This window comes from Hypanus sabinus, chromosome 6, assembly GCF_030144855.1.
Source record: "Hypanus sabinus isolate sHypSab1 chromosome 6, sHypSab1.hap1, whole genome shotgun sequence".
NCBI lineage: Eukaryota > Metazoa > Chordata > Chondrichthyes > Myliobatiformes > Dasyatidae > Hypanus > Hypanus sabinus.
The window spans coordinates 111,367,959-111,383,664 of NC_082711.1; the positions used below are offsets into that span (position 1 = coordinate 111,367,959).

At 44.1% G+C, this 15,706-nt stretch overlaps 1 protein-coding gene across 2 annotated transcripts; it reads right to left on the bottom strand.

The window, feature by feature from the left end:
• Positions 1–285: 285 nt before the first annotated feature.
• Positions 286–12,102, bottom strand: LOC132395754 (serine/arginine-rich splicing factor 3). Of its 2 annotated transcripts, none has more exons than XM_059972735.1 (6): positions 11,982–12,102; positions 10,006–10,213; positions 7,597–7,731; positions 3,281–3,322; positions 2,391–2,477; positions 286–1,386 (listed from the first exon to the last, which is right to left on the bottom strand). In XM_059972735.1, the coding sequence occupies exons 2-6, from the start codon at positions 10,209–10,211 to the stop codon at positions 1,359–1,361; spliced, it is 498 nt and encodes a 165-aa protein (XP_059828718.1). In that variant the 5' UTR covers positions 10,212–10,213; positions 11,982–12,102; the 3' UTR covers positions 286–1,358. The 2 variants fall into 2 exon arrangements, 1 of the variants encoding a protein (XP_059828718.1); XR_009512733.1 differs by lacking the exon at positions 286–1,386 and adding an exon at positions 5,281–5,741.
• Positions 12,103–15,706: the final 3,604 nt, after the last annotated feature.

Here is a 15,706-nt window from a genome sequence, read left to right on the forward strand (position 1 = left end):
CTGGAGGACCTAAACTATAGGGGAGATATAATACAGGTATACAAACTTATGAGGGGTGTAGATAGGGTAAATGCAAGCAGGCTTTTTTCAGAGGTTGGGCTAGGCAACTAGAGGTCATTGGTTAAAGGTTAAGGTGGAACTTCTTACTCTCTCGCCACCCTCTGAGTGAAGACAAGCTACCAGACAAGATTGATGTGGGTTTGAGGGCCTGTTTCTGTGCTGTAGTGTTCAATGACTATCACCCCAAGTTGTCACACTAAACAAAAGCCAAAGAACTACTACAGAAAATGTGTAACCAAAGTTTATTTCCAAGAAAGTCACAAAACAGCAAACAAATGGCGCATGTCACAACAGGATTCAGATCATGAAGGAGGAAATGTATTGCTCCAATTTCTCATATCTCCAGTGGGCAAAATACACAGCAGGGCAGCGCAGGTATTTACAACGCAGTCGCTATCAAGGGAAAGATTAAGCACCAGCATTTCCAACATAATAAACAGCAGTTTTCAGATTAGGAATTAACTGTACCACAAATACAAAACACTTCTCCCCCAACACTGTAGCCAATTCTGTGAAATTTATGCAGGGAAAACTGATAGAAATATCACTTTCTAGGTTTACCACACCACAAATCCCTTTAAAAACCTGCTAACTCTTTAATGTTCTGATTTTCTGTTGAACTTAAAGGAACATTTCCCCAAATACTGGAATATTGCAAAATCTTCCGGTCACCCATTCTATAATTATCCACCTCCAAATAATGCCCCCGAGTCACTACACTAATGAAATCTACTACAAACTAACAGGTGCAGGATTTACAAACAGTTATACTACAGTTTTAACATCTTGCAGGTATTTTAGGAAACACAAAGAGTACGTACAAAAAAATAATTACAGCACCCAACCCTCAGATTGCACGGCACAGGAGTGCTGACGTGTTATGTTAGAAAGCCCTCAAGCTTGGACAATAAACAAGAAATGAACAAAAACTACGGCTGGTCAGACTTGCTTGTGGGAAGATGGGGCAGGGGTGAAATTCTCATCAACTGAAGATGGACAAGCTTAGCAGTTCTAGCAAGCCAACCCTTGTACAAGGATTCAACATCTGCCCACAATTTAGTTCCTGCCTTTATATAAAAAACAAACTCTGCTTGCAACTCACATGACTGAATTTCTACATCTGAAAATCTGATCACTGGTTACATTATGGAGTACAAGAAAACACGATGAACTAACTGCTAAAACAGGGTAAAAAATGCTTAACTGCATGTCTGAAGAGTCTAATAAACAAATGCAATCACATTCTTAACAACTCCAACAGTCTGTACACGATCTTCAAAGGCCACTATGCTTCAGATTCATTTCCTATCAGTTGACCTGGAGCGGCTGAAATAAGAGAAAAGGAAGCTAGTTTAAAACAGAGTCGACTTCATTATAACTGTATCTCGGTAATTCTAAAGAACTCAGTTATCCAAAATACCTTCTATACCTAGACATCACACAGAAAAATGTGCATACTCTAGTATAGGTGTAAATTACATAACTCACATTATGAATGATCAAGTTCTGTAAAATGAAATGGGACTAAAACTAAAATAATAGTCTGACAAAATTCACCTGAAAACAAAGAAGGCATCCTTCGCTTGAAAGAGGCAGTTAATCGGATCAGCCCTCCTAGGAGTACATTCAGCCAGAGACTCATTCCACCGAGATGTAACACTGAGTGTCAGACACCCTGAGCCAATAGGCTGGTCCTGGTCTAATTTCCACAATATGATTAACTTATTATTTAATTATTTATGGTTTTATATTGCTATATTTCTACACTATTCTTGGTTGGTGCAGCTGTAACGAAACCCAATTTCCCCCCGGATCAATAAAGTATGTCTATCTGTAGCCTGTACCTCATTACTGCACTGTAAACCAACTATTATTTTGACATTTATTTCAAGATACAACAAGTAGGCTCTTCTGTCCTCATGAGCCCAGCAACCTATCGATTTAACCCTAGACTAATCACAGGACAGTATGCCTCAGGCAATGTATGGGGAAACCAGAGCACCTGGAGAAAATCCATGTGCTCACGAAGACATACAAACTTCTCAAAGTGCCATCACCCCAGGCTATTATAATAGCATCTCGTTAACTACTACACTACCCTGATGCCCCCAAGGTATAATGCTGCTTACATTGTAAATATATGCCTGGTATTGATGCATTTACACACATTAAACCCTTTAACCTTTTTAAAAAAATTATTCAATGTTATTTTGTGCTGCATATCGCACACTAACCTACACACAAATTCCTAATCCATCTAAATGTATATAGTGAATAAAGTTAATCCTTTAACCCCAATGATCCCCCTCATTGCGAGCAGTCTAACTTACCTGCGAGACCTGGAGAATGAGCGAGATTGCTTATGGTTCCTCTCCCTGGACAGGGATCTCTCTCTCCTGCGATCCCTTGAGAGGGACCTAGAGCAAAATGAAAACATGTTCTCAGATCAAAAATACATTGAAGATGAGAACTGACTCGACAAAGGTGTCAAATAAGAGGAATAGATCAAATAGACAGCCAGAGACTTTTCCCCAAGTTACAAATGGTTAATATGAGGGGTGTGTCATTTTAAAGTGATTGGAGGGAACTTTTGGGGGTGGGGGGGGAGGAGTTCAGATATAAGCTTGGTTCACAAAGCAGCAGATGTGTGCAACACTGCCAGGTATAGTACAGGCAGATACACTAGGGACATTTAAGAGACAAGGATGATAGAAAAATGGAGGGCTATGTAGGATGGGTCTGGTTGATCTGAGAAGTGTTAAAGGCTGGCATATCATGGGCTGCAGAGCCTGTACTGTTCTAGGCTCATCTAACAACCTGAGGTTAGTTACTTGGATCGAACATACACCTATGCTAGTTAAAAGACTCAGTGCTTTAAAGCAGCCAGAGATTGACTTCAGACTTTGGAAAATGGCGAACTTTGAGACAAAGATTAGTGAAGCACACAAGGTTCCACTTCAGAGATAAGGCAGTAACAACAGCTGATGTTAAAAAGACTGATACAACGCTCACAAAATGTTAGAAGAATTCAGCAAGTCAGGCAGCATCTATGTACTGGAATTAACAGCAACGTATTAGGCCAAGGCCTTTAACAGACTTGCTGAGTTCCTCCAGCATCTGCACAACAACTTGTGTGTGATTATGATGCTCGGAACAGAATGTCTGGGAAGGCTCAGACCTTGCCGCTAAAATGACAGCCTAGCGGTAATACCACACGTACCTGCTGCGGCTTCTGCTAAAGCTCCTCCGGCGAGGCGGTGATCTAGGAGCGAGAGGGGAATTAGTGAGGAAGGAAACCAACGACATTCACTACAGTGACTGGTGTGAAGCACCACAGCCGGTCCCAATAACCCAACTCACTAATAAAGGCAAATTAATTACTGCACCTGAGGCCCGACAAACGCCTGCACAAAAATCTGTTTTTAAAGATTAAAGTAATCTACAAGGTGACAAGAATAAGTTTCAAAATAAGACCATTGCAGGGTTTTCCTTTCTTCAGCCATCTTGCAAAGAAATAAATCATCGCAGGAATCAAAATCACAGAACAATGGAGAACTGTATGGTTGATGCACAACCATGTCACAGGTAGAGAAGCAAAGTAAATGAAACCCAATTGCTGAATTAATTCAGCTGACTACTCAGCTTTCAATGGGCCTGCCCTCGATGAAACAATCCCCAAAAACCCTGCATTGGTGTAATCGCAGCTCTACAAAATCTTTGCTATGATGGGACAAATCAATAGCACACTGTGTGTTCCAAAATTAGAGGAATCCATTGGTTAACAGCAGGAATGGAAAACATTCCAATCTAGTCCATGGTTTGCGACTTTTGACCTTGCTTTAGGTCTTGGATATGTTCCCAGTACTAGCAATTTCATGCCAGGAGATGAAAAGCTCAAATTGCAGTGGCTCAACAGTTCAGTTGGATAAATGAGGAAAAATGCCCCAGCATAAATTTTCTTCCTGCCCAATGTCCAATGCCGAGAACACCAAGGTGCACAAGGTGTCCCATCATAGCAATGCACTTTGACATCCACATAAACTACAATTCAATTATTATATTCTTCAGACCTGCACTGTTACCTTGAATGCTTGGGTTAACTGGCTTTAGGTCCAATTTCAGAAACTCTCTGCAGTACCTGTGAGCCTGACATCTGCATCATAAACTTAGCAAAACCAACTTCACTTACTTGAGGAAACACTGTATTCAGTAGTGGCTTTCAAAGAGTTTAATTCAGAGAACAGTAAATACTCCCCAGTTTCCTTTAAATTAGAGACAATTACCAAATTTACCACATCCTACCCAAATTACCAGTGAAAAGTAAGGAACACGCATGTTCTACCATCGCAATTGCCCCCCCCCCCATATACATGACCAACAGTGTTGAGCAGAAACAACACACCATCCCATGAAGCCACCACTGTATACTTTCCTCAGTGGGGGACGAAAAATCTAGGGCTGAGTCCTCAAAGGAATAAAAGCAATTAGGATCACAGTGCCACTAAGATGACGACTGTTGGGCAATTGGCACAATGTGGCCACTGCCCGTTTAGGACACAGTATTGGACAGCCAGTTTTCCCATTAATGATTTTTCCCAACATGCTGTTTCCCCCCCCCTTTTTAGCAGTGGCTATCTACTCTGAATAGCTCAGCATAAATTTCAGTTATCATTCCCACTTAACCATCACCAGGGCCAGGGCACCTCTCAAGGGACCAAGTGTCCAGTTTTCAGCAAGTAGGTCTTGAGGTAACAGTGGGCATATTCTTCAATACATAGCCACAGACCAGAAAAGAGCTAGTAATTATGGATGCAAGTCTCCAAAACTTAAAAGTGACTTCATTAAATTTTACAAGTCATCAGCAAGAAATCAAGTATACATATTAATCCTTTAGTGTCCTTTAAATTAATATCATTTCTTAATCGTGTTCAATTCTGTTCAAATGCAGAGCATTCCCTTCAGAGGTACTCTAGCCCAGCTAGTTTTTTTTGCACTCGTGGCCAAGAATATCAGAGGCATCAATTAACGATAATCATTAGCTTAAAATACACAAGTAGCCTGCTATCATTCCAGTGCCCGAGTGCAAAAAGCATCCTGCCCCTTCTAAAAAGCTTTTGTTTACTATACACAGCCCCCTAAAACGCTAGTCTCGTTACCTTGTCAAAAAGCTTACTCCATTATACCAGCAGTAGACTATTGTATTAAGCAGGAAAAACTTACTAGTTTTTTGGCTTTCAACATGCTAGAAATGGAGAGGTCAGGCTGCCGGACTGACGGCCAGGTAGAATTTGCTGAAAAGGTTTGCCAGATGCGTGGTATTTGGTTGGCAGAGGGGGGTGTAGTGGTTTTTTTCCTGCTTTTTATTTAGCCGAAGGCTGCTGACACAAATGCTGAGTGTTCGGCTGCTGTTGTGGAGAAAGTAAACAGCTGATTTGACCAGAGTGGTGCGGGGCAGTTGAGGCAGCCGCTGCCGATTGGTCATGGTTGGAGAAGAGGCTGAGATACAGCATGCTTGGGAACCAAAGGGCGGTTGGTGCAACCTGACGACTGGACATGCCTTGGTCATGTGATACCGACACCAGCCAAGCTGATTGGGGCGCGCTGGTCACATGACGCTGAAAGGGCTAGTTGACTGGCTAATGCAGGTTCGAAGGGTGGTGAGAAGAGGCATGATGGTGACTCTGCAAGGGGGGTTCATTTTTATTAATAACAATGGATAAAATGCAACTTTAAAAATAAATAGTGCAATACACAAGCCATCAGTAAAACCAATCCCATTTTAGCCATTAGTGATGAGTGACAATGCAAAACAGCAATATCTACCTATCAATCTGATTGCAAATGGCCAGAATCCAGCAACATGCTGTGTAATTTACACCTGTTCATCAGGGTTCCTTCTGAATGCAACCAGCGTGAAGTACACGCCTCCAGGCCACTTGCTGCTCCATGGTGACAGGCACAATTTGCATCCCTAGAAGGGGAAGAGGCGTGCCATTTCAGCTGTAACGGAACGTCCAGGAATCCAGGCAGCATCTCCAACACGAAGACGCATTTGCCCGAGTTGCAGCCAACTCTGCCATATATCAGGAATCTAAACAGTATCTCCAACACAAAGGTGTGTTTGCCAGAGTTACAGCATTGAAATCTTCAGGCGCAGGCCAAGCATTTATTACCAACTGGCTGCCAAACCCTCCCAAGGGGGAGGTCTGCCTCACTTCAAATTCTACTAATGAGCAACAGCAGAAGGAACCCTGGCTGGGGTGCAGCAGGCTCCGACGTGCCTTCACAAGGCACAGTGCACCCCCGGAACAACCTCAGCTCGGGTTATTGCATTCTGCAAAAACTCCCAGCTGAGGTTTGTGCTAGCAAGCTTAAATGAAGCTCAAATATGTCGCCAAATCAGAGAATTTCAGCCATTTACACAGTATTGTTCAAATTCATGGTATGTTATTTGGAAACATTCTGAACATCTTTATCTTAACATCTGGGCAACATAGGGCCAGCTTACAATACACCCCTTAAAAACATACTTTAAAAACCTGTCCGATTTGAATGCAACTTTAATTTTAGAAATTCCACCTATGTTGAAGTTATCCAAAGGGATCACAGTTGCAGAAAGCCTAATACTGTGCCGCACTTACTAAAACACTGATCTCTGAGATACAGAATTGGCATTCATTCTGGGTAACGCGTGCACAGACCGGTGAAAGGCTGAGCAGGTAAGAAATTGGAAGTAGTAGTTCACCGGACTCCACAATTAACCAACTATCCAACTGCAAAATACAGCAAACTTCAAAATAGATTGGATTTGAGAAAACCCGGGTGAAACAATCCACTTAAAGGCCCATAGCCAATTCTGATCCTCTCTGCACCAGTATTTTAGTACCACAGCACTAATTGTGACGCTGTGAAATAAGCAAAGTTAAAAACTACACCAACAGTGGCAAAGAGAGGTAGCAACAGCCCCAGCAGTACACCACCCCATTTACATATGGGGCACTTCCAGAACCACGGGGGTCAGCAACTAAGGACGCCAGGATTAGTGTAATGGCAGTGATGGGAAGTGGCAATCAATGAAAATACTGGGAACATATCTAAACAGTGGAAGACAAGGTTTACCACTGTGTGCCCTTCCAGGTCAGCGATTACAGCAGTTAAGGCAAGTCCACGCCAAGATTACTCACTGCTTGGACCAACCAAGATTTGGGTACTGGGAGTTTGACTTTTCTGAAAGCAGTACTTTAGAACTCAGCTCAGATAGCAAAGAGCTGTGACAGGCTCATCGTGGCATCCTCAGTGCCTTCCCAAACAACTCACACACCGTGGTGTTCATGCCTGCACAAACTTAGCAAAATGCAACAGAAGCCAACGTGAAAGTTCAGGCTGTTGTTGAAAACCATGTCGCCCATCACTAGTAGCCAATACATCAAGCAAACATCTTAACAAATAGATGAATTAAACAAAAAAGTTAAAACTACAGAAACTTAAATTTTACATGCACAGCTACCACAAGACAACAAAGCCCAAAGATGTTACCTGCGACGGACTGGGGGGCTCCTACGGCGATAATCCTCGCGGGAACGCCGGGCCCAGGCTGGAGGCGGGCCACGATTACGAATGCGTCTCTCGCCATTGGAGAGTTCTACACGAACACGACAGCCACAAAGATTCCTGAAAATCAGCAAATCAGAATCTGCCCACTCACACATCTCCTGCATAAACACAGGCAAGTTCAACAGCCCACACTGCAAATTTCACAGCAAAGATTCTAAACTATTACGAACAATTTTTCTTGGTTATCCTGAAACAAATATCTACAAATAAGGAAATGCAAGACAGTCCCTGCTATGCGGCAATTTTTGTTAGCCAGGACACGCACCTAGAACGAAAACTTCATGTTTGTGGACTCCCTGGATAACCTAAATCATGCAATGGAAACAGTATTCTCATATTTTTGTGCGACTGTACATTTACTGCTGTACTCACTGCTGGTACTGAGTTTTAAACCTTGGCCCTGGAGTAACACTGTTTTGTGTGCCTGTATTCACAGATGGCCCAATGACAAATGAACTTGAATTTGATATTTAAGAATCGTTTGAACTCAAGCGATGAATCCCATTAAACTGTGTCTCCAGGAACTTAAAACAATACTCTTTAGCCCAAAGTGTAGTGCGATCTCTTAACCTACTCCAAAATCAATCTAACCCAAAAGGTACACAGACCAATCGGGTACCAAGGATTGGAAAATCTTGGCAACATTATTGATGTACGCCATGGTATCGGAGTGGTTATCACGGTTCTATTACGGCTTACAGCTCGGGGTGAAGGAGCTTGGAATTCAATCCTGGCGTCTTCTGTAAGGAGCCTCTGTGCATCCTCCCTGTGGAATGCGTGGATTTTCTCCAGTTCCCCTGGTTTCCTCCCATAGTCCAAAGAAGTGCCGATTAGGTTAAATGGTCATTGTATCGTGATTAAGTTAGAGTTAAATCTGGGTTTGCTGGCCGGTGTGGCTCGAAGAGCCAGTAAGGCCTATTCCATGCTGTATCTCTAAATAAAAAAAACAAAAACACTCTGATATTTAACCTGAGATAACAATTGTCCATTAAGATATCATAACAGACAGTGACAGAGTGACTCAATGGCTCAAAGGAACTTGGTACCACCTTGACGACCAATGCTAGGCTGACAACGTGTGGCCACTCCCCCTTATCCCAGGACAGACTGGTTACGGTTTCGTGTAGGTGAGGAGTGCCAATATACATCGCACATCAGCGCACCATGATGGTGTAGTGGTTAGTGCGATATTATCACAGCTTGGAATCTGATAACCCACATCATCTGCAAACTTTGTATATTCTTCCTGTGGAATCTGTGAATTTCCTTCAGGTGCACCGACTTCCTCCCACAGTCCAAAGACATACTGGTTAGCAGGTCACTGTAAATAGCCCTGTGATTAGGTTAAAATGGGCTTTGCTGTGTGGCAGTTTGATGGGCTTGCTCTGCTTTGTACCTCTAAAAGTAATTTAAAATTAAAAACGAGCAAAACTTTCCAACTTGCTTTGTGGTACGAGACTGTTTTGACAGTTCAGACACTCAATTAACCTACAGCTTCAACTTTAAAATCCATGAGTAATTAAGCTTGACTCAAATGACAAATGTGAAGAATGACATTTCAACCTTCAAGTTGAACTGGTGTGGATAGCTTCACTCACTGAACTGATTCCACAACCCTGAATCACCTTTGAGGTTTCTAGAATTCATGCTCTCATTACTTATCACTTATTATAATTTGTCTTTTAAATTTTGAATTTACACTATTTGTTGTCTTTTGCACACTAGTTGTCCGTCTGTCGCGTGTGGTATTTCATTTGATTCTGTTTCTTTGTATTTACTGTGAATGCCTGCAAGAAAATTAATTTCAGGGTAGAATGTGTATTTTACAAATAAATTTACTTTGAAGATTGGAAGAGGTGCCAAATAGATCAGATGTTTCTACTGCACAACTAGGATCTAAAACCAAACTGAAATAACATCTTCTTCACAACCACATGAATCAGCAAATGTCTACCTGCCTCCGCTGTGCTAACCCCAAGAACAGATTTTTTTTTAAACTTGCAAGAGCAATGTTAAAATGGATTCAATGAAGCAAACAGTCTAGTACCAGAGATTTATGATTAGTAATAGTCCGGCTGGGTCACAAGAATATATCTGCCGAGCATCACAAAACTGTAGTCACACAAAATGGACACTTGGAAAGGAAGACCGGCAGCATTCAGCAAGTCTCTCATTCCAGTCAGTAGGTGGAGCAATAGTGGAGGCAAAACTATACCCGGGAAACTGCAACGACTCCATTAAACTGCCCTCAATAGCACAATTACGCGGAACGCACCAAGGGTTTTTGGAAAAGCCCCGAAGAAAGGGACATTAATTTTGAAGAAAGATTACCTTCCATCTAGCTCCCTGACAGCATCAGAAGCATCGCGTGGATCTTCAAACTCAACAAAAGCGAAGCCTGGTGGATTTCGGGCAACCCACACACTCCGGAGAGGGCCATAATATCCAAACGATCGCTCCAGTTCAGTCTTGTTCCCATTATTTCCCAGATTCCCAACATACACCTTGCAGTCTAAAGGACACGAACCATGATTCATGGCTGCAACACCAGACAAGTATCAGTGAATTACTGAGAGCTTCTGCACACTGAAAACTACAAAAGACTAACTACAAAATGCAAACATTCAACTCATGTTCCCATTATTTATTACTTTTTCCTTTTGTATTTGCACAATGCTTTGTCTTTCGCACACTGGCTGTGCAGTCTTTAATTGATTCTATTGTTTCTTTGTTCTATTGTAAGAAAATGAAACTCTGGTAGTATGAAATATGGGGACATTGATAATAAATTTTCTCTATGGATCAAAACGACTAAGCCTTTTAAACTGAAGAATTCACTTGAACCAGCTAATTCTGCATTACTGTAAATAAGGTGGATTAAAGGTCTGTCCAACGCCAACTCTCAAGGCTTAAGGAATGAGAATCTAAAACGTGCCGCTGTTAAGTGTGAAAACATAAAGGACTGGTTGTCAATAACACCACTTAGCCTTTTAGCATTTCACAAAGGGCTGGTTGAAAGCAGTGCCATTGTTCACTATGCCACAGGAGGAATACTGAAATTACTACCGAACAAGTAATTTCAGACCAGTAAGCTGTGGGAGGGAGCCTACAATTACCAAAAAGTAACAAAATACAGCAACAGCTCATGTAAAATCCACAAAATAGTCTTGCCAAAATAAAAGCCTGATAAACACGTAAATGCTGCATTGTAACAAAGACAAAACCACAGGATTAATCCGATTCTCTCCCAACAGATGCCAAAAGCAGACACAAAGATGCCGCCGCTTAGGGGCGCGGGTCGATTATTTTTAAAGCAAATTACAAAATGGATCTAACTTTCCCTGTGACATGGCATAACCTAAACAAGGGACTCTGCGGGTGCTGGAAATCCAGAGTAACACACAAACTGCTGGAGGAACTCAGCAGGTCAGGAAGCATTGTATGGAAATTAGTAAACTGCTGACGTTTCGGGCCGAGATCCCTCACAACCCCTTCCTTTTTAGTCCTGATGAAGGGTCTCCTTGGGTACTAACCCGATCTTAAGGTACTCAGATAGTTATCTATTGCATTTCATAGGATTGCTTTTGTATATATGTCCGAGTTTTCCATGTTCATTGAGTTTGTATGCTGCACTGGATGCGGAGTAACAATCATTCTGCCCGTTTATTCATGTCCACGGATGCGCCAGGTTTGCTGAGTTCCTCCAATGTAATGTTTTGCATGTGTAAATCGCAGATGCACCGCCAGAAGACAAAAAAAACAGAAGCTGATTCACAGCTCAATGGTGAACAATGGCAGTACAAAGGCGGCGCACAATTACTCAGCTGGCCTGCTCCTTGTGCACAGCCCTGGGGGGGATCTGAGGATCGAGGCCGCAGACGGCCGGAAAGTAGCGGGAGAGCGGTGTAGAGAGAGTCCCCGGCCGGCAGTGGGGCTACTGTAGGCCAGGGGCGACGGGCTCACGAAACGGGACGCCGCCTCTTTGTTCTCGGCCCACATGGGAGAAAATGGCGGCGCCATCCCCAGACCGCGCCCGCCCCGCAGGGACCACGCATCCACCTCCTCTCCCCTCAGCCCCCGGCCGCTCCGCCCCTCCAGCGGACAGCTACGGCCGGGCGGGGAGAAGGCTTCAGCACCGGGAGCTCGAGGCTAATACCGGGCCGTCACGGCCCGAAGCCTAGGATCTACGTAGAGGCCTAGTAGAGGGAGCTAGCGTCTTCCCCGCCACGATCAGTCTGGGATTGGAGCCCAGCTCTGCACGGCGGGGTGCCCAGCCACTGGGCGTGCTGGTCGGGAGCCCCAGTTACCTGCTACTCCCGGCCCGTTTGCCTGCCTGGTGCTACCGTTCCCGCTCCCGACGCTGGCCGACCGACCGCTCACCAACAAAATGGCGGACCTTGGCGCCGCCGCCGATGAAAATAGGTGTAGTCACGTGGTTCCGCCCCTACGGCTCTTTCCTCTACATCGGATTGGCTGCATCACCACTGCTCCCGCCTCTCAAGCGGATTCTCAGAAGCCGATTGGTGATTCCGCCGCAATTCCCGCCCCTCCATCTCATGATCTGCAGCGTACTGGTGAAAATGTTAAGGTCCCGCCCCCACCCCGGTGCAAATCGGAACTGATTGGTGGAGAGCGCCCATTCATTCCGCGGAGGGAGGCCTGCGGGTGCTCCAGTTGCTGGAGCTGTGGGTCTTCTGTCCGCTCTCGGGGAGGATTGGACTCAGTTTGCTGGACGTGGCCGCTCCACCTCACCGGTCCTTGTGCGAACAAGAACTTGGACCATCGATTCCCCTTCCTGGCACGAAACCACATGCAAGCGGGACAAGTCCTATATCCACCCCCCCCCCCCCCCCCCGAAGTCCTTCCAGGTGAGTCAACACTTCACCTGCAAGTCTGTCGGGGTCCTCTATTGTATCTGGCACTCACAGTGCAGTCTCTTATACGTCAGTGAGACCCGAGGAAGACTGGGGGACCGTCTTGTCCTCCGCAACCGGAAGGATTTCCTGTGGTAAAACATGTTTTTTATTCCAGTGCCCATAGCCTACGATGGAGACTGTGGGGTTGGAGGAACAGCACCTCCTGTTCCGTCTGGATAGCTCCCAACCTGGCCGTATGAACATCCAACTTCGGTAATTTCTCGCCCTTCTCTCTTTCCTCTTTCCCGCTCTAGCTCCCGACTTGCCAGTTCTCTTCTCCTCATTTCCCCATCAACTCCCTCTGGTGCCATTCCTCTCCACAGATGCTGCCTCATCTGCTGAGTTCTTCCGGCGTTTTGTACATATTGCTTGGGATTTCTAGCATCTCGAGCATTTCTGTGTTAATCTATGACCACGTTCATGCGAAAGGGTCAAAAAACTAGGTAATGATAGAGATATAGAAGATTATAAGGCTAGCAGGAAGGAGCTTAAGAATGAAATTCAGAGAGCCAGAAGGAGCAATCAGAAGGCCCTGGCGGACAGGATCAAGGAAACCATACAACTATAGAACATTACAGCACAGAAACAGGCCCTTCGGCCCTTCTTGGCTGTGCCGAACCATTTTCTGCCTAGTCCCACAGACCTGCACCTGGCCCATATCCCTCCATACACCTCTCATCCATGTACCGGTCCAAGTTTTTCTTAAATGTTAAAAGTGAGCCCGCATTTACAATTTCATCTGGCAGCTCATTCCACACTCTCACCACTCTCTGTGCGAAGAAGACCCTCCCTAATGTTCCCTTTAAACTTTTCCCCCTTCACCCATGTCCTTTTTTTTTCTCCCCTTGCCTCAGTGGAAAAAGCCTGTTTGCATTCACTCTATCTATACCCATCATAATTTTATACACCTCTATCAAATCACCCCTCATTCTCCTACGCTCCAGGGAATAAACTCCGAACCTATTCAACCTTTCTCTTTAACTCAGTTTGTCAAGTCCCAGCAACATCCTTGTAAACCTTCTCTGCACTCTTTCAACCTTATTAATATCCTTCCTGTAATTAGGTGACCAAAACTGCACACAATACTCCAAATTCAGCCTCACCATTGCCTTATACAACCTCACCATAACATTCCAACTCTTATACTCAATACTTTGATTTATAAAGGCCAATGTACCAAAAGCTCCCTTTACTACCTATCTACCTGTGACGCCACTATTAGGGAATTTTGTATCTGTATTCCTAGATCCTTCTGTTCTACTGCACTCCTCAGTGTCCTACCATTTATGTTCTACTTTGGTTTGTCCTTCCAAAGTGCAATACCTCACATTTGCCTGTATTAAACCCCATCTGCCATTTTTCCAGCTGGTCCAGATCCCTCTGCAAGCTTTGAAAACCTTCCTTACTGTCCACTACACCTCCAATCTTTGTATCATCAGCAAATTTGCTGATCCAATTTACCACATTATCATCCAGATCATTGATATAGATGACAAATAACAATGGACCAATTTCTGATCCCTGTGGCACACAACTAGACACAGGCCTCCACTCAGAGTAGCAATCCTCCACTACCACTCTCTGGCTTCTCCCATTCAGCCAATGTCTAATCCAATTTACTACCTCACCATGTATACCTAGCGACTGAATCTTCCTAACTAACCTCCCATGTGAGATCTTGTCAAAAGCCTTACTGACATCCATGTAGACAACATCCACTGCCTTCCCTTCATCCACTTTCCTGGTAACCTCCTCGAAAAACTCTAATTGATTTCTTAAACGTGACCTACAACGCACAAGCCTTGTTGACTCTCCCAAATAAGACCCTGTCTATCCAAATACTTGTAGATCCTATCTCTTAGTATTCCTTCCAATAATTTACCTACTACCGACATCAATCTTACCGGCCTATAATTTCCTGGATTACTTTTAGAGCCTTTTTTAAACAACGGAACAACATGAGCTATCCTCCAATCCTCTGGCACCTGACCCGTGGATATTAAATTTTTAAATTTATCCGCCAGGGCCCCTGCAATTTCATCACTAGTCTCCTTCAAGGTCCGCGAGAATACCCTGTCAGGTCCTGGGGATTTATCTACTCTATAGAAAACCTACAGCACACTACAGGCCCTTCAGCCCACAAAGTTGTGTCAAACATGTCCCTTGCTTAGAAATTACTAGGCTTACCTATAGTCCTCTATTTTACTAAGCTCCATGGACCTATCAGAAAGCCTCTTAAAAGAACCTATCATATCCATCTCCACCATTGTTGCCAACAGCCCATTCCATGTACTCACCACTCTCTGAGTAAAAATCTTACCCTTGACATCTCCTCTGAACCTACTCTCTAGCACCTTAAACATGTGTCCTCTTGTGGCAACCATTTTAGCCCTGGGAGAAAGCCTCTGACTATCCACATGATCAATGCCTCTCATCAACTTGTACACCTCTAGCAGGTCACCTCTCATCCTCCTTCACTCCAAGGAGAAAAGGCCGAGTTCATTCAATCTATTCTCATAAGGCATGCTCCCCAATCCAGGTAATATCCTTGTAAATCTCCTCTGCACCCTTTCTATGGCTTCCACATCCTTCCAACCAGAACTGAGCACAGTACTCAGTGGGGTCTGACTAGTGTCCTATATAGCTGTAACATTACCTCTCAGCTCCTAAGTTCAATTCCACGATTGATGAAGGCCAATACACCATACGCCTTCTTAACCACAGAGTCAACCTGCACAGCTGCTTTGAGCGTTCTATGGACTTGGACCCCAAGATCCTCCACACTGCCAAAAATCTTACCATTAATACTATATTCTGCCATTATATTTGACCTACCAAAATGAACAATCTCACACTTACCTGTGCTGAAATCTATCTTCCACTTCTCAGCCCAGTTCCTATCAATGTCCTGCTGTAACCTCTGACAGCCCTCCACACTAACCACAACACCTCCAAGCTTTGTGTCTTCAGCAAACTAACCAATCCCTCCACTTCCTCATCCAGGTCATTTATAAAAATCACACAGAGTAAGGGTTCCAGAACAGATCCCTAAGACACACCACTGGTCACCAATCTCCATGCAGATTATGACCCATCTACAACCACTCTTTGCCTTC

Bases quoted from the DNA above. Each gene is read 5' to 3' on its own strand.
- LOC132395754 (XM_059972735.1), bottom strand. From the start codon at position 10,211: ATGAATCATGGTTCGTGTCCTTTAGACTGCAAGGTGTATGTTGGGAAT. The intron at 3,323-7,596 runs GTAACATCTTTG...TCTCGCTCCTAG, and splicing joins AGCCCCCCAGTCCGTCGCAG to ATCACCGCCTCGCCGGAGGA. The intron at 2,478-3,280 runs GTACGTGTGGTA...ATTTTGCTCTAG, and splicing joins TTTAGCAGAAGCCGCAGCAG to GTCCCTCTCAAGGGATCGCA.